Source organism: Coccinella septempunctata, chromosome 7, assembly GCF_907165205.1.
Source record: "Coccinella septempunctata chromosome 7, icCocSept1.1, whole genome shotgun sequence".
NCBI classification, from domain to species: Eukaryota; Metazoa; Arthropoda; class Insecta; order Coleoptera; family Coccinellidae; genus Coccinella; species Coccinella septempunctata.
In genome coordinates, this window is record NC_058195.1 from 11,877,599 (window position 1) to 11,905,426 (window position 27,828).

Consider the following 27,828-nt stretch of genomic DNA (forward strand, 5'->3'; position numbering starts at 1 on the left):
AATTTAAGCCACCCTTATTTTTAACGGTTTACGATATTCCTATGACCCTCGCCCTATCCTGTAGTCAGCCTCTCAATAGTTCTAACCCGGTATACAGGGTGTGCTTTCGACTCGTACAAATATTTTAACAGTAAATTTTTGATGTCAAAAGAAACACTTTTTTCCTATACCATTTCTTCCGATTCGGCCCTGATAAAAAGATATAGCCATTTTAAGTTTTCATAATGAGCGGTGCCAGCCCTGAGAAAATATGAAGAATACTTTCATTTTACAAAACGTTCGAATTTCCTTCATTAGATAGCGTCCAACATAGTTTCCAGAGTTAGGTTCTTTGAATTCTTTGCTATTCTTGTGGTACGTCATGGTCATAATGAGAAAACTGGAAGACGTGGGTGATATCTTGTGTTCGAAAAAGATTCATCAAATAAATGATAAACTATATTCTGAAATTCATTTCATTCGATAAAACCGTTTGTGAGCTAGAACTAAAAATAACATTTTTAAATGTTTCTCAACAGCCTGTATCTTTTGAACCGCCCTGAAACGGAAAAAATGGTGAAGGGAAAAAGTGTTTCTTTTGGCCCCAAGAATCCACCTACTGTTAAAATATTTGTACGAGTCAAAGACTCATCCTGTATACTAAAACAGACAGGCATTTTCCTCCTCTTTTTCTATAAAATCTTGAAATTATTATTATAGCAGAGCATCTGCACTAAACATATAATATAACAGAAAAAAATGTAGGTGATAAACGTAATCAAACGTTCTAGAAAATAGAAATTTATTTACAATGGGTAGTATACTCGACACTTCAGTTCTTGAAGTGTCATCGAGAACATGCCATTTTCGTAGGGGTAGTAATTGCTTAAAGATATGGTAACGTAACAACATGTTCATTCATTTCTGTTATGGTGATTTTTTTCAGATAATTCAAAAATTACTACCTACACCACAAAAAATACATGCTAAGAATAATACTGAGACCTGTTTGCACCTAACACACTTAGTATTAAGTGTCCCTTAAAATGAACCCTCAACTTAAATTACGTTGCACCGGCTGTTAACTGACATTTAAATGGCTGAAGCTAACTTTAAATTTAAGTGCTCCTCTACCAATTAAATATTTGAGAGCGGGATTCTAACCTAATATAATTTATCGAACTGACTGCAGAACTTCCCATTTTTGATGGATTTTGGGAATTGAATGAATTCATTACTGAATACCAAGCCTTTTCTTTTGCCATCAGTCTTTTTATTTTCAATTTTGTGTCTCAAATCATATTATAGTTAGCAACGAACTTTTTCCTTGTGTTGAGTAGTTGCCCTTTGTAGGTTACCACTACCTGCTTGGCAATCATTTACAGTATTCGTACTAACAAGGACATTTCCTTGCGTTCCTCTTCAATATTAATAAAACAAATTCGCATAAGATCTTACAAAGAAAGTGTTGTACTTATATGAACTTAGGTGCCTTTTATTTGACAATCCTTATTATTATCAATAATAGTGCTAATTCAATAACAAAGGGTTGTTACTCTTTGATAATTATATAATAATTTACTTGAAACTGACTGACAGGTCAGTAAAGTTAAATTAATGAAATGGCTTTATTGGACTAGGATGAAGTTGCACTTAAATCAAAAACTGAAATCACTAGATAGAAAAACCCTTACTCAAGATATCAAGCACTTCTAAAGTGTACGCCATTGACCTTAAAATACATTATTCGGTAAATATAAATATGTCATCCCTAAGATAAAAAAGCCTCTTGTGACAGATCAGATGGCACCCTTACCTACCTACCAATGGAAACTCTTATCACAAATGGCTACTGTTTGTAGGTAAGGGGCCATAGTTCAGATTCTGGTGAATTTTTGAAGGAATGCAGATGGACTTTGTGAAAAGTGCACTGTTTCGAAGCAAATTCGGGTTCTAAAATGAATGAGCGGATTGTAAAACCGGCATTATGTGTAGCTACATTTTTTTTCTGCACACCCACACATATGGTGCTACTAGCAGTCCAGGAGATCCACCTTTTCGTGCCAATTTGACTCAAAAAACCATAATAAAAAGAATTTCATAAATACGAAGGCCAAAAACATCTTCTCTATCGATCACCCCTGTCTATTCTCGGTGCCAACGTAACTTTGCCAAACTAACGAGTGATGTAGATTTGTTTACATTTGCGCCTGGTAAACATCAAAAACCTCGAATTTCTGAAGCGTTTTGTCGTATTCATCTTGCTCTGGGTCAGAAATATTTTCTGGGCAGGCTGTGATAATTCGCCTTTCGTTTGACATTTTTTGTGGCCCTCAATATGCAGTGGTTCGCTCGCAGATAGCGTTTTCCCAACCCTCTAGATCAGATGATTTTTCCCCCTTACCTCTCACACTCAGTGCAAAGGGCTTCTAAAGATATTTCTGTCTGTGTGACTCAAAACCCTAGGTTGCTAAATACTCATCATATTATATTTTCAGGGTTGATAAAATTAATTTTCACATATGACTGTCGGGACTTGATATTTTTGTGTTCATTCCAGGAACACTTTAGGAGTTGCATGGAGAAATATCATAACATCTCAAAAGTAACCCCCGTGGTAGTACCCACAGACATATTATTAATAAGTTTATGGAAGTACCGCTTCGTCTCTACCGTACTTCTTTCTTTTCGTTTTCTCGCTTGTATCTCACGGCTTTCAACTTTCCAAATACGCAGAATCCCACGCTGCGGAGTAGCCGAATTTTGAGAATTCCTCTCGTGGGACACGGAGGCCGAGATCAATCTTATCTTCGGCCACTGGCTCCTTTTGAACCATTTCTACCTGAACGCGGTCGCTGGCCAAGCTCCACTTCCCGGTAGCGCTGGAGTCAACGATCAAAGCCGCAGGTGTTCGATACAGGGTTGTACTCCGATTGTTTCGAACGATCGGTGAGCGCGAGCATAGAGTTTATCGTCTGCGATAAATTGAAATGATCAAGAATTCACTCTCTGCTCATGTAGTTCCTTCCCACCCTTAACAGCCTATGGAACATATCACAAACGCCAGTGTTCATAGATGTCGCTTCTACCTCTAACAACGTACAGTGACTATATACCCTCACAGTGGCAACAACGGGTCATAAAACTGTCAAAAATCTGCCTTGTTTTGTCAAGGACGTAGACAAATAATCATAGAAATAATAATATAGATTTGAAGTTAAATGCAAATACTAGTCATTTGTCCGACAAAACATGGCGGATCAACCAATAGAAAATGAGATAGACTATGTCGCCACTGTGGGGGGTATATAGTCACTGTATACCAAAACTGCATTCTGTGACAAGTGGTTCTCTTTGAACGCATGGAGCTATATCCTACTAGAAGTTGCCTTCTATTAGGCTGTAGTATGATGTAGCCTGTTCTTCTGGTAGCTTAGAGGTAGATCACTTGACCAGATGAGGTCATGGTTTCCGCCTAGAGAGGTGTTTTTTCCTGTGTCTTTTCCAAGAGTCAAATTTCATGTTGAATCAAACTGGATCAGACTCGAGAAAAGTCTTACATTCGAAAACACAGACAGACACTCCAATTTAATTCATTACTATCACTCAGACTTGGCCATTACTTGTCTCTTTTGTTTTCACATAGAGATGAGTACGGACCAATCAAAATCCTAGAAAAAGACAACTGCATGCCCGATGTTCAGTTTCTCTCTGTCACTTTCTTTGGCCGTATTCCATGCATAGATAGAAAGGGAAGGCACAGTCCATGTCTCTATGTCTATGAATTGACGTCTGTTCATTTGTCAAATGTCAACCGGCATCGATTGTCAGTCACTTGTCCGTGAAGGTTAGACGTTTGATTTGCGCGCGAAATCCAAATTTCGTTTAGTTTTCCTGAATTTCCCAGTTTTCCATGCAATTATTCGTAATTTTTCTCCCGTGAAAACCTTCTACGACGTATGAGGAAGGTTTCGGAATAAAAATTGATAAAATCGGTCCAGCCGTTTTTACGTGATGCGATGACAACATAAAACAGAGTCCCATTTTTATAATGGAATAAAGACTACAGATGAAAATTCTTACGCAGCTTTTTATGTATAATTGAGGAGTTACTTACTCACTTACTTTTTGTACCTGGAATGGATAGCATTCTTGTTGCTGAGGATGATTTGGTTGATTTTCATCAACCTTGAGGTAGTGCATATAGACTTTATGTGGTTGGTCTATGGGTCATTGTTACCAATAGCAACTTCAAAATCTTACTGAATGGACTATTACCAACGTAATTTCGATTTCCCACAGCCTCCCGGGAAAGGAGTGTGAATCTATGCATTCACCGAAGATATGTTGAAATTTATGTTCTGGTTATTTCACATGGAGGAAATAATAATATCAATTTTGAAAGTTGATTCATATCCTCAAAATTTGAATATTCAGTTCAGATACTTTCCTAGATTCTTCTTTCACTATTGACGCTTCAGTAATTATTTTTATCACTAATAATTAATATCATCGAAGTGCTTCTATGTGGTCTATTTTTGTGGGAGTTGAATAAACCGATGTGTATATAAAGTAGGGGAATGATCATTACAGTACCATTAAATAAATGTCAAGTAGACTGTGAAAATCGGTGATTAAATTGCCTCATCTCGTGGATGAAACGCCATAATCGATGAGAAATTACATAGCTGCTCTTTCGGGGTTCACCAGCCGTTTCACGGACGCATTAAAATACCATATGGATACTGGGTAATGCAAAATAGCGAGAATTGAGGCCTGCCCCACAGCGGGGGAGAGAGTTCATCAGAGTGTTTCATATATGAGTTTCTGGAAATGGGTTTGATCGGGCTTCCTAGAACCCAAACGAGCCAGCCGAACGCTGTATGCTGGCAAGCTGTGTCTTCCACCGCTTTTTCCACCATTGTCTGTCTGTTTGCAGATCGGTATTCAGAGGAATTGTGGCGGTTCGATACCTTTGTTTCAAATTAATAAATTGATAACTGAATTTTGCGGGATAAGGACAAACTCTCAAAAGATCTTAAAGTATATTCAGCAACGTTTCGCAAACTCTCGTTTGCTTCATCAGGCCTAAAAACATTATAAAAATGTCATACAAAACACTTACAGTAAAGTATAAATAAATACCTCTATACTATAAATAAGACATTCAGATGTAAAAACTTTAAAAACCGACGGCATCAACTGTATATTCCACGTCAAATCACAAAAAAAAACAGCTTAAAATACTAAAAGTTTGGCTAAAATTCATTTGGAAAATTCCAGAATATTTACATCCAAAATAAATCATAGGAAAACATAACCTGAAAACACAACAGAACAAACCAATACAGTAAAACAATATCAAGGTTGTCAAACACAGAATTATCTTCATTTTCTTTCAATGAAATACCGTACATTAATTAGTTTCCACCAAGCTCGCACAGCACTATAAATGCACATATTTTGTTAAGACAGAATTGTAAAGTTTGCTTAAATGTTCAGTATCAGATCTAAAATTAACAGTGTTGTTAATGTTAATATGTATCATTTCTAAAATGTTCCTTTTTCTAAAATGTTGTTCATTGTCTAATATTTTTACATTCGAAAAATCGAATCTGTGATCGTCTTTGAAAAAATGTGAACACAAGGCTGTCCTTTCTCTATTTTTCACATCTCTGACATCGTATGCATGTTGTTTAATCCTATTTTGTAAATACTGTCTCGTCTGTCCTATATACATTTTATCACAATCCAAACATGGAATCCCATATATCACTCCTGATCTATGATCTTTATTTATTGGATCTTTTATTTTGCTGTATAACGACCCAACTGTTTTCATGTTGTAAAACACTAGCTCACTATTTTCCGTTTTAAGGGTTCTTTTGATTTTTTGGGACAGTTCTGGGACATACGGAAATTTGAAGTAAGCTTTACTCATTGTGGTTGTATTGACAGTTTTGTCATTGTTTCGTTTACGTAGAAGTTCAGAAACAATTCTATCAACGAAAGGTTTGGGGTATTTATTATCTCGTAATATGTGTTTCACTTTTTTTATGTTTAGGTCATGATACACGGGGCTGCTCAAGTTGATTGCTCTGTGAAGTAAGTTGTTAATAGCACTGATCTTATAGCTGGTAGCATGGTTTGATAAATAGTTAAGTATGATACCTGAGCTGGTGGGTTTAGTATACCAATTCGTTATGATTTTTTGTTCTTCCGTACGGTGTAAGCAGACGTCCAAAAAGGGCAAAGAACCTCCAGTTTCCACTTCAAACGTGAACTGTATCTTGTCATGGTAGCTATTGAAAATTTTTACCGTTTCATCAATCATGTCAAATGGTAAAGCCATGACAGAGTCATCAACATAGAACTTGACAAAAGGCACAGGAAAGGGTAGTTGGGACACAACTGTTATCACCAAGTCATTCATTACAAATTTTCCAAAAATGGGACTCGCAATGCCACCCATAGTTGTTCCCTCAATTTGTAGGTACGTTTCTCCATTGAACATAAAATAACTGGATTCAAACAGAAAGTCAACCAACATCAGGAAAGTTTTTCTATCCAGGCATGTATAGGCTGATATTGTCTGCCAATTCTTTTTAATGATCTGTACAGTGAGGGCATGTGTGATATTAGTGAACAAAGAAGTGACGTCCAATGAAACCAAGACGTATCCGTCAGGTAAGACAACATTTTCCGAAAATTCAACAAACTCAAAAGAGCTATTCACTTGGTGTTGAAATGTAGTTGCTACATCACTTAACGTGTTGTGTATGAATGTTGCAATATTTGATGAGGGAGAATTAATTCCACTGACTATCGGCCTCATGTGTAGACCTTCCTTGTGTGTTTTCCGCAGACAGTATAGTCGGGGAGGAACCGAGTTGTGTTTTTTTAACTTTTTCTTTTCAAACTCAGAAATGAATGAGTTTTCAAATAAAGAGTCTACAAGAGCATTTGCTCTTTTTTGAAACGAAGATGTGGGATCTTTTTTGAGTAATTTATATGTGTTCACATCACTCAGCATTCCCTTAACATGGTTAACGTAGTCCTCACGATACATGATCACTATTGATCCACCCTTGTCCGATTTGTTCACTATGATGTCATTGTTATCTTTAAGAAACCGTTTCGTTATATTAAAATTCCTCACCATCTTATCATGGACATCTACCCTTCCATTGACTCTGTGTAAGTGGTTAGTAAGAAGGTTAACAAAATCTGCTCTCAAAGTATCTCTAATGAGATCTCTAATGTGATTTGACGTGGAATATACAGTTGATGCCGTCGGTTTTTAAAGTTTTTACATCTGAATGTCTTATTTATAGTATAGAGGTATTTATTTATACTTTACTGTAAGTGTTTTGTATGACATTTTTATAATGTTTTTAGGCCTGATGAAGCAAACGAGAGTTTGCGAAACGTTGCTGAATATACTTTAAGATCTTTTGAGAGTTTGTCCTTATCCCGCAAAATACAGTTATCAATTTATTAATTATTGTGGTGGACACTAATATTTGCATTTTGTTTCAAATTTTCGAATTTGTAGCCTATAATAGGGTTCGACTAATTAATGTGGAGTGGTCAAAGTAATGAACAAAATTAATTTCTTCGGTATTTACTATTTCGTTGGAAAAAATTCTAACAGGTCAATTTTATTTTGAATAACGCAACTACTTTTTTGGTATAATTGGTGGGTTCTTTCCTGTACTCTTAACGAGGGGTGGAGAGTAGTTTTTTCAATTGGCAACCCTCACTTTCTGTGCCAGAAAATGGATGGCCATTGTTGCAGGGGATGATTTGGTCATTGATGATATTTTATCATCAGCCCTATTTCAATTATACTCATGGAATGGTTGCTAGGTTGCTCCAGTTTACAGTCATCTAAAATCTAGAAGAATACATGATGCAAGCAAAGATTATAGAGTAGAAAGATAGGAAACGCCCTCATATCTCTAGTACTAAAAACCGACTACATTTTGGTCAGTGAAAACACACTTGACAATGAGATGGCGCTGAAAACGCACTGTCAATGCAGAAAAACTTTTTAATAACAGTTTTCTGTTTTTTAATTGAGGGACGCGAAATTTGAATTATATTCTTTGTATTGAATTTCAATATCCACTTTGTTTCGATCAGAAAACAAACATTCTGAGCGACAAAACAAAAGTACATATGGTTTTGTTTTCTGATCATGATGTTAGTTTTCATCTGAACATTGTTTGGAATCAATTGATATGAATGAAAAACGCTGTTGGATGTGCTATATTCTTATTTGCAATTCATGAAAAATTTACAGAAATTATGGATAATAAATGGAGCTTTGACTAGGATACAAAAGTATATGGTGATCTGTTATACGTCGAAGGTGTTATTTCTGTGCAATAGTTTGTTTTGAATTAATACACTTTGTTGAATTTGTAAAATATACATATATCAGGAATTAATATGAACCAATCTTCAATATACCATCAGAGCATACACATTCCAGTTACTTAAAGATGTATGTATCACTTACAGAATTTTCAGAACCAGACTTAATAAAAAAATCTTACAGAGGTATACCAGACCTGTATGTCAGTATAGTTTCTTGGTGCTTCTTTTATGATCTTTATGGTCTCTTTATGACACAATATACAAATTGATTAATGAATGAACAAAACACTCACAGCAGCTTTCATAAAACCTTGACTTTCCAAACAACAATTTGACAGTCACTCGGTTTCCAAATCGAAATCAATAAAACCTCTGCATTTCTGAATATATAAAAAGAGTAGCACTTGAGAATAATTGAATGGACCTATAAAGATCATAATTTCCCCTTAATAGGCCGTTCATGCAAGGGATGCTTTCTGCATACAACAATTTACGTGGATGAACAACAGTTCTCAATTGACCTGCAGTAAAATGTTCACTGCACATGGTCAGTAGTCAGTAGTGTTTGCTGAAGAAGGTCATTGTCTTAAAGCTTGAGCACTTCAGAGCACTTGGTGTTTTCACCAAGAAATAAGATAAAAAATTCAATAATCAGCAACTAGAACGAGCTAGACAAACAAAAAGCGGTACGAGAATCAAAACATTCAAAACCTCTTTGATCAAAATGGACGTCTGAAATCTTACAAAATTTCATATGTTTCTGAAAATGGCACTCAAATCAATATTTAGACAAGTCCTGGCGTCTTAAAAACACACTTGACACACAGATGGCGCTCAAATCGCTTTAGTTGCCTCGTTTCCCATCTTTCTACTCTATAATCTTTGGATGCAAGCTTATTCGATAATGATTAATGGCAGACATCTAGCTCGCCAATTCGACAGCGTTCACGTGCGTCTTCAGCCGTTACATAACCAAGCATCACGCGATAGAGCCCCCAATTGAGCGTTTCCATTCTTTCCGACACAATTACACCAAACTCAATGCCATTCACAAATTGCCGGCTTTCCCGGAATACAAATTGCGAATCCGTTTCACGGAAACTCAATTATAAGTAAGAGTTTTCGAGTGCTCGGAACGACGTATAGACGATGCGGTTGTTGCTCGTGGCGAATTGATCAAATTACACTGGAATCCGCTTTCAAATTTGGTTTCCTGCCAGTTTCTCTGGCGAAACGGACGCCGTTTTCAAGTTTTGAGGTTTTCGGATTCTTTGAAAGCGAGAATAGCTTCAGCTATACTGGGCTATTTACACTCTTTAAGTGCAGTAATTGATAAACAGAGAAAAATTTCGAATTTGAGTTGAAAAATTTCATCCCTAAAATAGAAAAGGGTCCAGTCTAATTATAAAGGCCTTAATAGTTGAGGAGCCGAAGATTAGTTGGTAGAAAGAAAAAAAGGTTCTATGATGTATGTACGTACAGCGGTGGGGAAAGCGTCTGCAGGTTTCCAAAGATGTAAAAAAAAAATGGTCAGGTGTACATACTCGAGATTAAGATACTGTATAACCCTACGTGTCTCTGATAATAAATTCATGTTAATCTGACAGTTTCTGTGGTTGGGCTGACCGTGAAGAAGAGTTGAAAATGGTAACAAAAACTTTTTTCGTATGTGTCAGACCCAAAGGAAGCACCCTACATTTCAACAACAACAGGCTGGTAATTCGGACGTGACTTAAGGTCACAGCGGTCCTTTGAAAATGCGAAAAAAAATCTTTACTTGTACATATTCGAACGCGTCAGATTTTCATAAAGATGGTTAATCTCGGTGTTGAAGACGTGTTGATCCATTAACCTGACACTAAACAGGGGGGTTTTCTTAATATGACAGTTTGAAGATGATAATAAGGCATTTTTTTTTAAATATCTCCCTTTCTATACCTCTAATCGTTTCTGTATTCATTATGAAAGTTGTAGATAATAAAATTCTATAAAACTTTTGTCTGAAGCAATTTTACATACTCTCAACCGTTTTCGACTTAGAGGGCGATAAGGGCGAGGAGCTCAGCCACACATGCGAAAGGCCAAGGTCAATGTAGAAAGTCAGTCTAATGTACATTTATCTCAAAAACGTTCAAACGTAGAAAAAATTGCTTCGTACAAAATTTGTAGATAATTTTATGCTCTACAACTTTTATAATGAATGCGTAAACAATTTGAAGCCCAGGATAGGAGATATTTCAAGAAAACTGATTTTTGTGACCTTTATGGCCACTTTTCATTGTTTCGGCTTGCTGAAGCTGTCAGATTATATTTTTTCCGTTATTCTTGAATCATTAGCTTCAAAATAACGAAAAAAAGCCACCGCGCTCGAGAATGTGTACACGTGACGTTTTTTTTTGTAAGTTGGTCGCCCTCCCACACATTTTCGACAAGCTCAAATTGTCAGATTAAGAGAATATATACTTTTCAACACGTTATTAACCACATATATCTTAATCTGACACGCTCGAGTATGTACAATGATCGTTTTTTTTTACTATTCTGACAGGCCCTAGACAATTCCCCATATATACAGGTCTAATTTTTGGTAGAAGTCCAAAGTATCTCCCCTTACATTAATCTAACACGCTCGAGTAAAGCCCGAATTTCATTCTTGGGCTCCGCAACTATAACTTCCAGTTTCATAATCAAATTTAAAGTCACTTTAAGCTAAAAACTTCCTTTAATGTCATTTTTGGTAGGGTTAAAATAAAAGCGACCTTGGGTCGATTATAAAACCGGTCGTAAGATTAACAATGAGATCAGATAGAACAGTGCTAATTTGAATTTATCAATGAAATGAATGTCGCCTATGCGCAAGAATTAATAATCGAGTTTTCCATCGAGGTAAGGGTTGTGTTGCCCTGACTACGTCAAATAAGACCGAAACGAATAGGATTATTTTTCGAACCTGTATATTCATATTATAACTTACTGATATACAATCCCAGCAGGGCTTTGTTCTCGTCGCTCACATTCATTTTGACCAATTGCTGAGCATATCCGGGTTAATTGGCCAACACCACGCCTATAGTATCAATGTAATCCAATAATTGTTCTAAAAATGTTATCACGTTACTAGTCAGTTCGTGAACTGTTCCATCGCTGGGCAACTGAGTCACAGAATCTGATTTAAGACTCTCGATGAAATCATGGATCTCTACAGGGTCCAAGGTATTTCGGGTCCTCAAATTTTTGGCACAAAAGTTGGGATTGCCATTCAAAACAGCAAAACTACCCTCGTAGAAGGCGCATAACAAACTCCCAAATAACACATGAAAGGCTGTTGGTGATTTAAAACAATAATTGACGTGTATTCAGTCATTTATCTACAAAATAGGTTATACCGAAGATATGAATATGCTGTATTGATTTTTAATTTTTACCCACCCTGCAGACGATTACTAATGAAATTCGCATAGCTCCGATTTCGAAATTCCTAATTGAACTCTTTGTTTCAGACCGAGTTGTTTGATCGGGCATGGCATATGTCTGCCATGTTTGGTTGTAGCACCTCATGTCCCAAGTGCAAGCACGAGTTCAAGTGCTGTCAGACAGCTTCGTCGCCATGCTTCCCACAGGACCTGAGACGGGTCTCTTATCTCAGCGGCGGAGGTCTGGTCGATCCCTGCCTGGAACCAGCACCGTGCCCGTCTGTCACCTCACCGTGCCAGTCGCCGCAAGTGTCACCAAGCATGCCTTTGGCGTTCGTCATGCCTCAGCCCACTTTGCCACTCCTGCCTGCGCCTCCCCCCTGCGACCTTGCCAAACCAGAAATGGACCTGGAAAGGCTTCTAAACACCGTACGGGCTCTTCGCCTATCAGGCTGGTAAGTTTTCCACTCCAATTACCAATTACTGAGTAGTTTTCACTCTTGTACTATCAAGATCTGATACCAAATATTTTAATTGCCGATTTTGACAGTCCTTTCCAAAGGCAGCATGAGTTAACAAGGAATTCTCTTCATTTTCCAGGTACTACGAAGGCATCACATATCAGCAAAGCCACGAACTACTGAAAAACGCTGAAGTGGGTACATTCCTAGTACGCAACTCTTCGGATCCTCGTTTCCTATTCTCCCTGAGTGTCCAGACCGAAAGGGGCCCCACGTCGGTTAGGCTCTACTACCAGCAGGGCTTCTTTCGGTTAGACGCCCAACCTCACTTGCTCGCCGCGATGCCCATGTTTCCCTGCGTGCTGGCCTTGGTCGAACACTACGTGAATCAGAGCAAACTGTGCAAGAACAGCTCGCAAGTGTGGGTGGACTTCACGGGAAAGTGGTACTCGCCGATTGTGCTCGAAAGGCCGTTAAGGAAGAACCAGGAGCCGCCTTCTCTCAAGCATCTCGCACGCATTGCGATCAACAGAGAGCTGAAGTTGTCCACCAAACCCAAAGTGGCGTTCTTGACTCCCCCGCACGCCCAACTGGAGCTGCCGAAATCCTTAACAGCCTATTTGGAGGAATACCCATATTCTTTATAGTACCAAAGACTGGTCGGTACCTTTTACATACCGACATCAGGGACACCACATAAGTATTCTAGAGACAAAGTTGCTCTCCTCCATAAATTAACTGTGGGGTCTGTAAAGGCACGTTAGGATCTTCATTTCGATGTTCTACAGAAATCTTAACCTTCAATCGAACTTAATCATACGGTTCCTGGATTGTCCTGACCTTTCCAAACCTACAAATAATACTCTTAAGATTGAGGAACAAACCCTCGTGGATTGCTTGAGAACATCGAATTCTATGTCTGGATGGAAGTTACTAAATAGGAAGTTAACGCAGTTTCGAGCGACTTTGTTTCTCAGAGCGTCGGATATACGTTCTACTAGCTAGGATAACTAATTTTACCATTGGAATTCTGTTCAATGATGGAGAAATTATTCGTTAAGGATTACAATAATTTGAATGATTTCTATGATTATTATAGGTAGGATCTTTAGAACAAATTCGTTTAAGTGTGGTGCCTTGTCTCGTTTAAATGTTGAGATACCAGAGAGTGACGTTGTGTTTTAATTTAGAAATCGCTTAGTTTTTATTGTTTCAAGTATTACTGTGTTGACTGAATCATATATTGAATTAATAATCATGATTGGCGAATCAGATTGGTACTGAGCGGTAATGCAGAAATATATTTCAATTGCCAGTTCAAACTGGCAATTATAATATTTTTTCTGCATATCGCCGATATGGTTCAAAGTTGTATTGTCCTTTAGTTAATCAAAGTGTCGACATTTTTTTTGTTTGAAATTTAACCTCTGTTATTTGTTATCTCATTTATAAAAATATTTTACCTCGAAATAAACTAATGATATTATTGTTATGAGAGTGAAATGTGTTCAGGAATTACCATGAAGCTTGTCTCTCATGTTAACAACATGAATCGCACAAGTGTTGCCATGTTAATTTCCACCAGTGTACTGCAAATATGATTTGATCAAATTTAAGTCAATCATGAATATAACATACTTACGGCAGCTGTGTAAATATAGTTATTATGCAATAAGTCATTGAACAGAATTATAATTTATGAAGTAGAATCTTTTATGTATTTATTATTCATTCCAACAGTGTAAATAATTGAAGAAATATGAATGCATGGTATCTGAACATATAATGTATAGTTGATGTATTTATTTCCCTTGAAAAATAAATTATTTATTGATTATTAAATGCCTGTTATTCATCGAATTATAAATATTTCATGTTACAAGGTACATTATATAAGCAAATATAAATTAATCCGATTTTCCTTAGTCAGTGAAACTCTTGAAAGCTCACTCTATATAAGTATCCGACTAGCGGAATTTCCATACAGAATAAGATTACCATATGAGTGGAATTAATGAGCACCTTATATAGTTAATGAAAAGGATTTGGAAATCGATCATAATCATAATTTCAGTTGTAACTGAAAATCAAAAATAATTCATTTTCAACAATTTGAGTGGGGCCATACGATATCCGATGATCCGAAAATGATTCTATTGCTTGAATTTGAAAATATTCAGCCAATTGGAACTTGAACCTAAAAATAATCAACCAATAGAAGCATTTTTGGATCATCGTAAGTATCGTGGATTATCGTTACCGATCATAGAGACGATACGATAATCCAAAAATGATATTGGTCGATTAACTTAGAATTCAGAAAAATTCCACCAATGGATGGATTATCGTATCGTTGGAAACTGAAGTATGGCTGGCACTTGGCAGTGGCGCTCATACTTAAATAGTTGTTACTCTTTGTTATAATCAAAGAGGTTAATCTTTGAAATAATCAAAGAGGAAGTTAATTTTTGAAATAATCAAAGATAATCTTTACGATAGTTCATCCACCATCAAGGACAAATATCACTTCCACGATTGCTGAACTACAAGGACCATGAACTACAACGAAATGTTTTGCATTTGACAGCAAAAAAGTGTACATAACCTCAAAAATTTAGTTTACGTCGAATGATTTCGGGAAATTGGATAATTCAACATTTGATATATTTTCACCTGTTTTCAGCATAAAAAATCCTATCCTATGCAAAGATTATGTTAGAATGTTAGTTTTAGAGGTTATTAAGAGGTAAAATTTTCCTTATTGCTCAGAATTACTGACGTGTCCTAAACAATACGCCGAGATGGAGAGGAAAACTAATAAAAAAGCTACTGAGGACAAGGACAGTAAGAAGTTTACGGCGATTTCAACAGTACATTTAAACATGAAGGGAGATGAAAAAAATATTGCTTTGTTGTTTTTCCTTTATACACTTCAAGGAATACCTCTAGGTCTGAGTGCAGCTCTACCTATGATTTTGCAAAATAGGGGTATAACTTATAAACAGCAGGTTGGTGTATATGTGTTATGTTACATTTTGGAAGTTTTAATGATGTATTCCTGAGCCTGAGCATATGTTCTCAAAAGCAAGAATTATAGAGCATAATCTTTGCTCAAAAGGTTGTGTTTATGGAAAAGATATGTATTCTCTTGATTCATTTATGGATTTCTTCTTAAAATTTCCTACTTGTTACCCAAAAACTTTACTCTTTCAGGCGGAGTTTAGTTTTGTTACATGGCCATTTAGTATTAAATTGTTGTGGGCGCCACTTGTGGATTGTATATTCTCAAAGAAGATTGGAAGGAGAAAAACATGGCTAATACCAACACAGTATTTATTAGGAACGTTTATGATATATCTAAGTCATCATGTGGACAATTGGATAGGGGAAACTCCCAATATTGAGTTACTAACATTAACATTCTTCATTCTCAATTTTCTTGCTGCTACGCAAGATATTGCTGTTGATGGTTGGGCATTGACTATGCTTAAGAAAGATAATATTGGACATTCATCGGCATGCAATAGTGTAGGCCAAACAGCCGGATTTTTTCTAAGCTATGTATTATTTATGGCATTAGAATCTAGTAGTTTTTGTAATATGTATTTGAGATGGGAGCCAAAAGATGAAGGTACATAAATGAAGAATAAATAAAATTCAAATCGAAAAGAAAATATATGTAAGAGATGTGGTTAATTGGGAATTTACTTCTAGGCATCATAACCCTATCAGGTTTCCTATCTTTCTGGGGATGGTTATTTTTGGTAACAACCACATTAGTAGCGATTTTCAAAAAAGAAGAGGAACCTAGGGATGGTGATCGAGAAATTATCCATAATACAGATATTAACACTGCCTATAAGTCTTTGAAGGAAATATTGGGACTCAAATCAGTGCAGACATTAAGTATCATATTATTAACTAGTAAGGTGCGTATTTATTTTGTGATTCAACAATCTATTGAGAATTTATTCGCATGTTTTGCTGGTTAATTGTTGAATTATGGAGAAACTTATGTGTATGTATTTGTTTTCAGATTGGATTTTCAGCTACTGACAGTGTAATGTCCTTGAAATTAGTAGAAGCTGGTATACCTAAGGAAAGACTTGGCCTTTTAGCAGTGCCTATGATACCTGTTCAAATAGCACTTCCTTTGGTAATAGCAAAATATACTTCAGGTAAGCTTTTTTCCTAATAAGCGCCAGTAGTTATTTTCGTAATCGGAGTTAGTATTTAGTTGAATGCTCACATCTAGAAACAAAAAAGCTTTCTGGTGTTTTCTTAAGAGTTTTCATGAACTCAGGGGCGCCGTGCTTCTGACGCTAGTGTATTAAATCTGCCGATCTTCTGGTTCACTTCGAAGTTAAAATGGAAAAAATGTTTATTACAATAATAATATAAATACAACACTAAAAGTTTTTTCTGGGAAAATTGAGGTATAAAGATAAATGAACCATTAGGTTAAATCCAACTTATTGCTAAATATTTAGATCTGTTGTTCAAGGCCCATACTTTTCTGATATCCAGGAGATTGAATTGGTATTCTTTCTTGATTCTGATTTTTTAAACAGTTTTTTCTCTTCTTTATATACATAGCAAATTTTCCATTTGTCATCTTTGTTCTGATAATAGCTAGTGTTTGGTGCTTTTCCTGGTTTTCTTTCCTTTATCCTCAATTTTGGTTGCAAGATAGGAAACTTGAATGAATTGATTACATAAAGGCAACTAAATATTTTGTAAACAATATAAGGAGGAAATGACTCGCCGGCCAATCTTCAAAGAGAAAAAATATGATGTATTTTTCATATCATAAAGAGAGTTGAGCAGGGGATTCATGAAATTTATTTGGTTTTTATTTTTTGTTACTCAGTAAACTTTGCCTAATATATAGAGTGTTTGTATTTCAAGAAGATTAATACTTTGTGTATTTGCTTCTTTGAGTTTTTCACTCACCTGAAAACTAATGCACAATTGTTTTTTTCAAATAATGTGAAATATGCATAGTCTAATCGTCTGAGAAGCCATATTGGGTTTTGACTTGCAAATTTGAATAGTGTTGATTTGATTTTTTCATAAATTCTTCTATCTCTTATTGAACATAAGAAGTTCTTTATTCTTAATGCGGCAACCTTCTTATCGCGGCTGAAAACATTATCATGAATCTATGAAGAAATTCGAGAGGCAGACTACTTGTGAAAAATTCTTGGAATGCTGAAATCGTTCACCAATTTTCGTTTTGGAATTAGTTCATCCGAACTAGCTAAAAAGTAGGAATGATCTTGATGCAAGATATGGAAGACATTCTCATACTGGCTGAGGTTATTTGACATTTTTCTTTCTCAATGAGTGACAGTTTCATGAAAATTAAGCTAACTATATTCCTTTTTTAATCTATTGTGTTTTACAATTGGAAGAATTTTTTTGAATCGTGAAGAAACCTATCGGTTTTGGTCAGGATCGATCCAGCTGTTTTCGAGTTTTTAGAAAGTTTTTACTCGTCAGCTATGCTAATTTTTTGAACGGAAAAAATGTTTTTTTCGTAGAAATCTCATGATGCAGCCATATCGTATATAAAAACATTGGATGTGGCCGATACTTAATCGAACTTAACAGGTTATTCGATTTTCACAAAAATGAGTTTTCAAACCACGACACGTGTTTCGCTATCACAATAGCATCTTCAGGTCGGTAAAGGGTACGCCACTTAGTGTCACTAGTTGTAAAGAGAGTTGTTTCATCGACAAACGGAGGAGATTTTAGGTGTTTTAATGAGAGTTTCAAGAACTTCTCAAGTGCCGAGCTCCTGACGCTCGCAAATCCTTTGGGTCAAAGCCAGAGTATTTAATATTGAATCTACCGATCTCTTGATATACTTTAACGGTAGATAAACACTAATACACTTGACAGGCGAATTCAGGTCAAAGGTGGATCTACCCGCTTCTTAATTTTTCTAAATTATTTCAACATTGATATTTTTCAGGACCTCGTCCACTCGACATATATGTGAAAGCTATTCCTTATAGATTGATGTTCGGGTTTGTGGCAGCATTTTTGGTCTGGATTACACCAACATTTGTGCCAGATGCTTCTCAAGGATTGCCTATCCTTTATGTTGCATTTGTGCTGATTTGTTATGTGATACATCAGGTAAGACTTTCTTTCCAAAGTTACATCTTTGGTGAACCTTTTCATTTCGTTCTTGAATTATGTTGAGTGCAATAAGCACCTTTACATATTCCTTTGACCATTGAATAAATATGCAGGGTGTGAATGGGTGCTTGCGAAAAAATTTAAGGGATCACAAAACAGTGTGGATGTTAGTAGTCAGGTAAAAACCAAAGTTGTTTGTTTAAGGTATGTGTCTACTGTATGTTCGTTTCTGTGATGGCATTCTTTGCAAAAGTGAGCGATTCATCAGTTGGTGGCACCTATATGACACTCCTCAACACTTTGGCGAATTTGGGAGGAAACTGGCCTTCACTGTTGGCCTTGTATTTTGTTGATCCACTCACTTGGAAACAATGTGTGGGAGGGACGGAGGAGGTAGATAACACTTGCAGGAACATTACAGAGAAAAATGTGAGTACAATCTTTGGCTTTTCATCAATCTGTGTAGCATGTGACAGATTGTTTCATATACAACCATTTTTTCGGGAAAAGGCCAAAGTTGATTGAGAAATAACTTTATCTCGTTATTGTATTATAGCAACAAAGAAAGGAAACAAGAAATTTCCAATAATTTTCTTTCAGCTCTGTTTATCTAGAGGGGGAGTGTGTCAAACAGTTTTCGATGGATTTTATATGGAAATATTCATTTGTGCAATCATTGGCTTTTTGTGGTTAGCGTGGGGAAAGAAGAGGATCAATTACATCCAGAATTTGGATGATTACGCATGGAAATTGTCGAAAAGGAGGAGATAGTAGTCGGAAAGGTATACATGTCGATATATTTTCACAAACACCAGGTTTCAAAGAATTTTGAATATGTGAAATTTTGATATGCACTGTTGAATATTGAGATTTATATTTTGTTATATTTTGATTGCAGTGTGATATAAATATTATGGAGTAGATGAAGTATTATTCTATTGGGAATTTCTTCCCATTTGAAGTATATTTTTATATATTTCACTCCATAATTTATTTATTTTTATTTTAGTGTTTTTATTTCAAACAAATTGAAAGTTTTCACATTTTAACCACACATTGTGACAATAAACACTTCTTCTGAAAACATTGAATCATAGTATATTTTATAATTTTGTTCTGATGAACATTGTATGGTAAATGTCTGAAAATCAGAAATTTCTTATGGTTGCTCCTCCGAAGTTGCGGTCTACTTATGAATTGGTAATTTCCAGATTGGAATGCATTAATTTCCTTTGTATGAAAGCATCATATGGCTCCAATAAACCATTTTGTGATCTCAAAGAAGTGATCTTACTTTTTTCACAACCTTTTTTTCAGAAAAGAAACAAGCTATATTCTTACAATCTGAAATTTTTTTTTTGGAGGCTATATCAGCTCAGTAAGTGATTTTATTGTACAATTATTCTTAATACTCAACAAAGAAATTGAAATGGTGAAGGACTCCTCATGAAAAAATCATTTCGGTGAAATATTCCTGGTTTCCTGGAACCTTTCATAAGCAGCCTTCAATATCTTCTCCTTTACAGCCGGATAAGGTTCTATTGCTTCGTTGAAATCCTTTTTGGTCAAGCGATATAGCTCGCAAAAGTCGATTGCTACCACGCTTGCTACTCTGGGTTCGTTCAAGAGTAAGGCAATTTCTCCAAAATGGGTACCATCTGACAAATGGCAAATCTGAAAAATAAAAGTTGTCTGGTACAAAGACATTGAGCTGTACCAAATGGTAATTTCTTGGTGCATCGATTTTACCCAAAAAAAAACTGGTTTTTTGATGATGATGATTCAAGGGTTTTCTCACCTCTTTACCAGACTCTGTAAATACTGCCAATACACCGACATAAATAAAGAACATTTCGCTCCCAACCTCTCCAGCCTGCACCACCACGTCGTTAGGAAGATAGATCTCCGGTTTTATCATCGTAACTAATTTCATAAGAACGGCTGGCGGCAGTTCTTTGAACGTTTCCACTTTCGTCACCAGATTTTGACAAGTGTGCCAGAGTATTTGCTTGAATTCATGAAACATGAAGAGATCGTATTCGAATCACAAATCGTACTCACTTTTTTCAAGGTCAGACAGAGGTTATCCATCAGAGTTTTCTCGTTGAAGATGTAATACTGGAATCTGAAGTTGATGTAACTGTATATCCGCCTGCTCATTCTCTTCGGCAGGTCTTTGAAACGTATATAAGCCTTGATCTGGTGGATTAACGTCTGGTATCTGAGGGTAACCATGGTGTAACTCGCGAATATTTGGGATATTTTGGCTGGATAACAAAATCACTTCATTAGATGCGGTTCTTTTAATTTTTGTCGTCTTTTTGCTGTTGCTTAGGGCTATTGACGCTCTATTTTTCTGCAAGTGTGCCTACCATATAGCAGGGATTCTCAACCTCCCTTCCAGTTCGTTGACCAGTAGTAGTCAGAATTTCATTATGTATCGACAAAATTGTAGACGGTATTATTCACTAGTACGACCACTTGGAGGACCTGGCAATTTATGCCGGAAAAAATGGTATAAGAAAAAAGTGTTTTCTCTGACCTCAATAATAATCTACTGTTAAAATATTTGTACAAGTCGAAGACTCGCCCTGTATAATCTATATATCGATTATACGTATATTAGCGTAACAGCGTTCATTTGAAATTCCAGAAAAGCAAAATTACTATTAATTATTTTCTCCACCATGTGCGTACCTACACGATGTTTCTGACATGCATTCTAACAGCCGATCTTGGGAGATGTCTGTGCATTGATATACCAAAAAATTTAAATCTTAAAAATAAATGCTTCATGTTACTACAACAGGCGTATAATCATGCTGACTCTATTGCCTTCTCGTTCCCATAGAATGTCTGCGCTATTTCATTCCTGCGAACTTTATGATTTCTAAGAAAAAAATTGAAAATTGCTTTCCAGGTGCCAGCTTTAGAGAGCTATAACTAAGCAGGGGCTGCTCAAAAAAAATTATATGAAAGTCTCATGTTTTTTTTTCATTGTAATAGCAACCCTCGAACAAGATATGTTGAAGAGTCAAATGAAAAAATTTCTTACCAAGTAACCATATTTCAAATATTTTACCACATTGCAGAGTAATGAAGGAAACATACAAATCCAATGGAGTTATATATTTGTATTGTCCCTTGTAAATATCAACTAAGAAAAGCCTTCTCAAAATGTTGTCTGCAGCAAGGAAAAACTTGTGTGCTAAGTCGATGTGTATGATGACTCTACGATAATAGTAGTCGAAAGCATAGTCCACGAACATTAACCACAATAATATAACAGTGGTGAATAATGTATATTTGAAGCTTCTATATAGGAAGTTAGGTAAAGCAAGTCTCTGAAAAAAAAATGTAGAAATTATCGATATGTCACAGAATTGTGTATTCCTGATGATATAACAGGAGTACAAATAATCCGCAGTTGAAACATATGGTTCCGCCAGAAAATAAGGTAGAAATTGTCAGACGTACAACGTACTATCGTAAGTTTGGACATCTGGAAATGCTAGTTCAAATTGGCGAATACTTATGTATAATTATCACCTTTGAACGGCCAGATATTATACATAATGGATGGTTTCATAAAACTTTGATTATCCGATCAACGATTTGACAGTCACTCGATTTCCAAAACGAAATCACTGAAACCTTTTCATTTCTGAATACCTACATTTAAAAAGAAGCAATTGAGAATAATTCAATGGACGTATGAACATCACAATTTGATGCGAGAATGATATTCTGAATGATCATGACTGAATTATCGATTGAAAACAAATTGACGTCTATTCGTCAATCAAGTGTTGATTCCCCGATTAAGCTTAATGAAACCTGAGGTAAAACTGACAATTGTACATAATTTCCATTTCAAACTGATACTTAGACATAAGTTATTGTCAGTTTGAACTAGCAATTCTGAAATATGTGTAAGTTCTAGTTCGAACTGACAAATGGAATCGCCAATTTGAACTGGCATTTATTCTTGATTGCCATTTAAAACAGACAGTCATATGTTGTTGTCAGTTGGAAATCATAATATTTTTTTTGCATGCCCCAGATAAAGATTCATCTTCATGCCTATATTATCAAAGAGTATCAGGTTAATATTCTTTGTTATTATATTCGAAACAATTCACTCACCAATTGTACGTTATCCAAGTATTCATTGATAGTTATCAAGCGAATCAACTTAAGAGCCCATTGAAATCTCGTGTACCAATTAGCTCCAAATATTCTTCCAAAAAATAAATTATAATTCAAAGTGGATATGAAATCGAATACGAAATGTGTGCATAAGTACCTTCTGAAATATTATATAACAATTAATCGATCAATCCTCATTTCATCTTATTATAGAATATATCTTTTTTTTTGAGTTAATACTTACACGATAATTTTTTTTGGGAATAAAATTATTTTATCATTCTTCTTGTTATGGTATCCTATGATGAAGCTCAAAAGAATATTCATCCAACAGATCGAATCTAAAGCTAATATGAATCTGAACATTCTCTTTTGAGTGGTTAGATTTGTTTTGCTTACTTTGCCTAAAGAGTATATGGGCATAATGATCAAAATCATCAAATGCGTTAAGGTCATTATTGTTTGCCAAATAAAACTGAAAAATAAATTTTTTATTATGATCAATTGACAAAATTTCCTTCACAGATTTTCTGAAAAATATCGGAAATAAGAATTATTGTTGTTGAGTATAAGTTTTTCAATATTTATATGAATAAAACTCAGAAAATGATATATTTTTTTCTAAGATTTCGTTCTAGTTGTAGTAACTTGGAAAAAGTGTTTTCTCACACTGAAAAATCTTGAATTTTATGATTATCTTCGGCTCAAGATAGTATTTCTCTATATAGAGGTCACAATGTTGTATCAAAGAGGAACTCTTTCCCCTCTGGTTGTACCAACTTGAACTGAATTTCAGTAATCATAATATCTAATGATATAAAATGAACAAACACAAATTCAAAAGAGTATACTTTTTTGTGGTGATTTTCAAATATCTGAAGTATTTTTCTATTCAAATCAGCAAGTTCTCTGCCGCACCCACTATCGGAGATGGCTCCTCTTCATTTTACCTGTATTTTAAACTACCTCGAATTTCATGGTTTCATTTAACACATAAAATATATGTGGTATATGGATATTCATTTAAAAAATTATTTTTATGTTCTAGGAGAAATCAACAAAAACCAGGTAAATTTCAAATTGTGAATTTACAAAATTTGATACGTCGAGCTGTTTTTTGAAAGATAACAAATTCAAGGTGGTTGGATAAACTATATCGCTGACCCATGATGAATATTCACGAGCCGCCACTGCATCAATTTGTATGCAAGGTATAACAATGCGTTTGGGAGTCCAATGCTCCAAATGGTTTGTCACGTGAACTTACTGAAAATCGCTGAAAGGGTGTATGATATAATAGTAGTTCTCCAAATGTCTTGTTTCCTCAATTTTTATCCTACTCAAAGATTTCGCAAAAGAATGTGTCCTTGGATCTCTGGGGCTGATGATCATTAGTTTTCTAAATTTTCTTCTTAAAGGAATGAAAGGTCCTGATTTTATATATTTAGCTACAGGGTCAGCTTCGCAAACTAAAGCGCATTTGTGACCCTTAACCCTCTTTACTCTATAATGCACGGCATCTTGAAGAGCTGGTCTTGTTGCCATTATGTGTCATTAAAGTCGAAATTATAAAAATCAAATTTTACATGTTCGCATGAAATTTATTACTTAACCCATAGAAGTACATTTGAGTACCTATCTTCTCTGCTGAAATACGTCGGCATTATATATTTACAGAGTGAGTAAAAAATATCTAATAAAATGCTCGACCAGGTCAATTTTCATTTCAGATCTACGGAGAAGGTACCTATATACATATGTTTTCGATTAAACATCAACAATAGGCGATTTTTAGCGTGTTACCGGCATAGACATAATAATATATGGACTGGCCGTCACGTGACTCTCGGGAAGAAATGGATGTCCGGAGCATTAGAGAGAGAATCACCGAGAGAGATAGACATACTTTGGGCTAAAGATTTAATTTCACTAAGGTAAAGCATTGGTCAAACACGAATTTTTCTAGTATTTGAAAGAAACTTATGATCATTTTGACCAAAATAATTTATAAACATGTTGAGGAATCATCAGAAATCAGTTTGAGGTAATTATGCTTTGAAATTTGTTAGCAATTGACGAATTTGATCGAAAATCAATCCGAGCGAAAATTATTTTTATTTCTGGTTTCCGGTCCTATTACTGCAAAATCGTTACTTGAATCAATGGAAATATATAATATTTATGTAAGAGAACTAATTTATGCGGAAATTTTCGGAGAAAAAACCCTAAAATAAGGGAAATAACTAATATGCACTATTTGAAGATAGAAGACAAGTAATAGTGCGTTTTTTGGTACAATCAAATTTTGGTTTGAATCTTTCTTCAATTAATTTTATGAATCAATTATTTTATATAGTTTTCAGGAAAACAATTACTGAGATTTAAGTATGTCAAAGAAACAGTTCGCAATATTGAACACCCAACATTCCTTAAATTCCCAGTCAAGGTAGTTGAAAAAACTATTTGAATGATTAATTGTTTGAGTAGAGGTGCTTTTAGCAATACAGAAAACATACAGAGGTATTCCTTTAAACCCAAAGGTTTATCTAAGTCCCCAAGAAGGATGATAAATAAATAAAATTATCAGTTGAAAGGTATTTATTGAATATATTGTATATTAGCGATGTGAAAAATATAAAATTGGACAGATTTTTATTAAATTTAATATTAATTTTTTATTGAATATACGCCTTCAGCCTGTCAGCGTAAAAGGGAAATTCTCTCTTCTCGGTGGGCTTTCACACTCTCCGCTAAGGAGATCATTCACTCATCTAGGATATCACAAATATCAAAAAGATTGAGCTCAGCTGTATCTGGTCCTCTTCTCTACCGTCAATACTCGGCCTTGTAGCCTTCTTCTTGACCTGGCATAAAATTATTTTAATTTTTCTCTATTAAAACAGTAAAAAACTTACTTCTGAAAATAAACTAATTATTTCCAAAATTAGTAAAAAGGCCATTTGTCTAATTGGGTGTACAAATGATTTCCAGCTCAGAAGAAAAACCTTCTGTATGCTTTCACACTCTCCGCTAAGGAAAACATTCACTCATCCTGGATTTCAGAAATATCAACAGGATTGAGCTCTGATGTATGCTGAAGTTCTTCCCTCTAGTTCGTGATTTTATTGTCTAGGTCCTGTCGGAGCTAGCTGAAGGGTTAAAATTTATTCTCCTCAAAGCTAAAGTCCATTTTTTCCTTAATATTTCATCCTTCGGAAAGCTAAAATTATACCATTTTACTACAACTACAATCAGAATCACTCCAAGACTACTTACGAATGAAATTTCAAATTTTCGCCTTTCTTATATCGAGCCTTGCAATTGAATGCAGCACAGGTCCAAGGCATGATTACTTACTACTTCCTGAAAATATAAAAAGTGAAAGAGTGAAAAAAAGAACAGTAATGATAAAACTATGAAAATTCTACACCACTTCACCGAAATCACTTCAACTACTGCCGAAAGCTGAAAATTAATGAACAATAATCTTCACTTTATTAACACTCAAACAACCGCAAGTCACTTCACAGAAATCACTACAAACAACCACTATCGAGAGCTAGAAACGCAAAAAAGTAAATATTTATTTCACGATATTCAAGCACGTAAACAAAGATTAACCTCAATCTTTTGACAAGGCCCAAAAGCTTTGCATCTCATTCTCCGGACAATGTTCTCTCTCGCAGGGCCAGTCCACGCTTTATTAAGTCTATGGTTACCGGTTATGTTACTAGCGGTATCTTGCGGTTACCCCCCACTCTTCCGCGGGAAGAATGATTTGAATAACCAGTATGAATCGCAAAAATAGAGCGGTTAGAAAAATTGGTTATTCCTTCCCGTCAGAAAAAAAAAATCTAACGTCAAAAAAAACTTCTACCGTCAGTTTCGACTATTTTCTCCCTTATTTTTGAAATGGAATCGCAAATAGTTTGCTTCATCGCAGATGATATGTTCGATAATACAATCGAATATATTCTACAATTATTAAACCGTAGATTGAGTACACATTACGTCTCATTCAGGATGAGAGAGGAATATTACAGGCCATCCATTCCTGATGAACACTGGGTACAAGTAATGCATGATATTACATTTTTCCAACTATTTCGCCTGAAAAAGGAAACTTTCTCAAAACTATTGGATATGGTGGTTGTTAACGATCAATTTTGTTTAATAAAAAAAAGGTATATTGGTGGCAGACATCCAGTTCCCCCAGAGAAAGCATTGCTTGTTTTCCTCTGGTACATAGCACATCCGGATTCGTTACATTCAATTTCGTACAGATTCGACCTGGTACCTTCCACTGTTATGAACATAGTAAATTCTTGTCTTTATATCCTGGTACACATGAAAAATAAAATCATATGTTGGCCCAAGACAAGTGAAGAATTTGAACATTTAGAAAATGGGTTCACTACATATCCAGGTAGGTCCTCTATACTATATGTAAATATACCATATACCTTATGTATTACTCATTTACTTTCATTTATTCACAGGAGTGATTGGTGCCATTGATGGATCACACATAAATATCAAAGTCCCTAGTAGTCAACATGATAGCTACGTGGATAGATATATGCAACATTCGATAAATCTTATGGCAATTTGTTCAGCATCACATATACTGACATATGTGTTTGTGGGTTTCCCTGGGTCAGCTCATGATTCAAGGGTATGTGGAAAGATGAAGTTATCAAACTTGAGCAATAATATTTCTTATCGTTTTCAGGTGTTTTTAAATTCTCAGTTCTTTCGAAATATAGAATCCTACGGACCTTCTATATATTTTCCCGCCGACAAACATTTATTAGGAGACAGTGCATTTCCTATAAAACCTTGGCTCATGACTCCTTACAAGCAAAATAATAATTTGACAAGAGAACAGAAGTATCATAATCAGTGTTTGAGTTCATCAAGAGTTGTTATTGAAAATACATTTGGTATTTTAAAGGGAAGATTCAGAAAATTACAATTTATAAATACATACTGTGTAGCAAAAGCAATTGAAATTGTAACAGCTGCCTGTGTTATTCACAATTTTTGCTATCTCAACAATGATGAATGGGAAGAAGATATATGTGTACTTGAAGAACGTAATTTCGATCAAGAAAATCAACATAATAATGACAGGGAATTAGGAAAGCTGAAAAGGGATAGGATAGCACATGAATTGTATCACAATAATCAAATAAACTAGTTACATTTCTTAAATAAACAATTTCATATTATCAATTAAATCACAGCCTTCAACAAACAGGAAAATAATAAAATAACATATTTCATCAAATTTC

General features: G+C 35.3%; 5 protein-coding genes and 2 long non-coding RNA genes across 9 annotated transcripts in view; 4 read left to right on the plus strand and 3 right to left on the minus strand.

Annotated features, from left to right (window-relative positions):
* LOC123317130 (suppressor of cytokine signaling 2-like) overlaps positions 1 to 14,072 on the plus strand; it is a 49,528-nt gene extending 35,456 nt beyond the window's left edge. For both annotated transcript variants that reach the window (XM_044903518.1, XM_044903517.1), the window contains 2 exons: positions 11,862 to 12,229; positions 12,375 to 14,072. In XM_044903518.1, the coding sequence (XP_044759453.1) occupies positions 11,889 to 12,229; positions 12,375 to 12,882 (849 nt within the window). In that variant the 5' untranslated portion in view covers positions 11,862 to 11,888 and the 3' untranslated portion in view covers positions 12,883 to 14,072. The remainder of the gene's footprint in view (positions 1 to 11,861; positions 12,230 to 12,374) is intronic.
* LOC123317134 lies at positions 5,011 to 5,202 on the minus strand. Its single transcript, XR_006538139.1, has 2 exons — positions 5,125 to 5,202; positions 5,011 to 5,067 (listed from the first exon to the last, which is right to left on the minus strand). It is a non-coding gene; the product is annotated as an uncharacterized LOC123317134 (long non-coding RNA).
* On the plus strand, positions 7,243 to 7,434 carry LOC123317133. Its single transcript, XR_006538138.1, has 2 exons — positions 7,243 to 7,320; positions 7,378 to 7,434. It is a non-coding gene; the product is annotated as an uncharacterized LOC123317133 (long non-coding RNA).
* A 737-nt stretch (positions 14,073 to 14,809) lies between the features above and the next one.
* Positions 14,810 to 19,308, plus strand: LOC123317870 (acetyl-coenzyme A transporter 1). The gene is made up of 7 exons (XM_044904480.1): positions 14,810 to 15,243; positions 15,449 to 15,866; positions 15,950 to 16,164; positions 16,272 to 16,413; positions 18,216 to 18,382; positions 18,590 to 18,814; positions 18,986 to 19,308. Exons 1-7 carry the CDS (start codon positions 15,037 to 15,039, stop codon positions 19,154 to 19,156), a joined length of 1,545 nt encoding a protein of 514 aa, XP_044760415.1. The 5' UTR covers positions 14,810 to 15,036; the 3' UTR covers positions 19,157 to 19,308.
* LOC123317874 lies at positions 16,452 to 17,971 on the minus strand. 2 transcript variants are annotated; one of them, XM_044904486.1, is made up of 3 exons: positions 17,426 to 17,968; positions 17,189 to 17,377; positions 16,452 to 16,932 (listed from the first exon to the last, which is right to left on the minus strand). In XM_044904486.1, the coding sequence occupies exons 1-3, from the start codon at positions 17,563 to 17,565 to the stop codon at positions 16,908 to 16,910; spliced, it is 354 nt and encodes a 117-aa protein (XP_044760421.1). In that variant the 5' UTR covers positions 17,566 to 17,968; the 3' UTR covers positions 16,452 to 16,907. The 2 variants fall into 2 exon arrangements, with proteins under 2 accessions (XP_044760421.1, XP_044760420.1); XM_044904485.1 differs by having other exon boundaries at positions 16,453 to 17,008; positions 17,426 to 17,971.
* A 143-nt stretch (positions 19,309 to 19,451) lies between the features above and the next one.
* LOC123317869 (potassium/sodium hyperpolarization-activated cyclic nucleotide-gated channel 1-like) lies at positions 19,452 to 24,264 on the minus strand. Its single transcript, XM_044904479.1, has 7 exons — positions 23,802 to 24,264; positions 22,779 to 23,009; positions 22,532 to 22,694; positions 21,441 to 21,729; positions 20,447 to 20,652; positions 20,184 to 20,393; positions 19,452 to 20,059 (listed from the first exon to the last, which is right to left on the minus strand). Exons 1-7 carry the CDS (start codon positions 24,077 to 24,079, stop codon positions 19,841 to 19,843), a joined length of 1,596 nt encoding a protein of 531 aa, XP_044760414.1. The 5' UTR covers positions 24,080 to 24,264; the 3' UTR covers positions 19,452 to 19,840.
* Positions 24,265 to 26,254: 1,990 nt separating this feature from the next.
* On the plus strand, positions 26,255 to 27,734 carry LOC123317872 (putative nuclease HARBI1). Its single transcript, XM_044904481.1, has 3 exons — positions 26,255 to 26,960; positions 27,034 to 27,209; positions 27,267 to 27,734. The coding sequence occupies exons 1-3, from the start codon at positions 26,447 to 26,449 to the stop codon at positions 27,732 to 27,734; spliced, it is 1,158 nt and encodes a 385-aa protein (XP_044760416.1). The 5' UTR covers positions 26,255 to 26,446.
* The last annotated feature ends 94 nt before the right edge of the window (positions 27,735 to 27,828 follow it).

Coding starts and splice junctions, on each gene's coding strand:
- LOC123317869 (XM_044904479.1), bottom strand. CDS start 24,079: ATGGCAACAAGACCAGCTCTTCAAGATGCCGTGCATTATAGAGTAAAG. Junction 23,010..23,801: donor CACCCTTTCAGCGATTTTCA/GTAAGTTCACGT, acceptor TTTATTTTTCAG/TTTTATTTGGCAAACAATAA. Junction 21,730..22,531: donor ACTTGGATAACGTACAATTG/GTGAGTGAATTG, acceptor TTTTTTTTTCAG/AGACTTGCTTTACCTAACTT.
- LOC123317870 (XM_044904480.1), top strand. CDS start 15,037: ATGGAGAGGAAAACTAATAAAAAAGCTACTGAGGACAAGGACAGTAAG. Junction 15,867..15,949: donor ATGGGAGCCAAAAGATGAAG/GTACATAAATGA, acceptor ATTTACTTCTAG/GCATCATAACCCTATCAGGT. Junction 18,815..18,985: donor GGAACATTACAGAGAAAAAT/GTGAGTACAATC, acceptor ATTTTCTTTCAG/CTCTGTTTATCTAGAGGGGG.
- LOC123317872 (XM_044904481.1), top strand. CDS start 26,447: ATGGAATCGCAAATAGTTTGCTTCATCGCAGATGATATGTTCGATAAT. Junction 26,961..27,033: donor TGGGTTCACTACATATCCAG/GTAGGTCCTCTA, acceptor ATTTATTCACAG/GAGTGATTGGTGCCATTGAT. Junction 27,210..27,266: donor GGTCAGCTCATGATTCAAGG/GTATGTGGAAAG, acceptor TATCGTTTTCAG/GTGTTTTTAAATTCTCAGTT.
- LOC123317874 (XM_044904485.1), bottom strand. CDS start 17,565: ATGTCAAATAACCTCAGCCAGTATGAGAATGTCTTCCATATCTTGCAT. Junction 17,378..17,425: donor ATTCCAAGAATTTTTCACAA/GTAGTCTGCCTC, acceptor TAATGTTTTCAG/CCGCGATAAGAAGGTTGCCG. Junction 17,009..17,188: donor AATTGTGCATTAGTTTTCAG/GTGAGTGAAAAA, acceptor TTCTCTTTGAAG/ATTGGCCGGCGAGTCATTTC.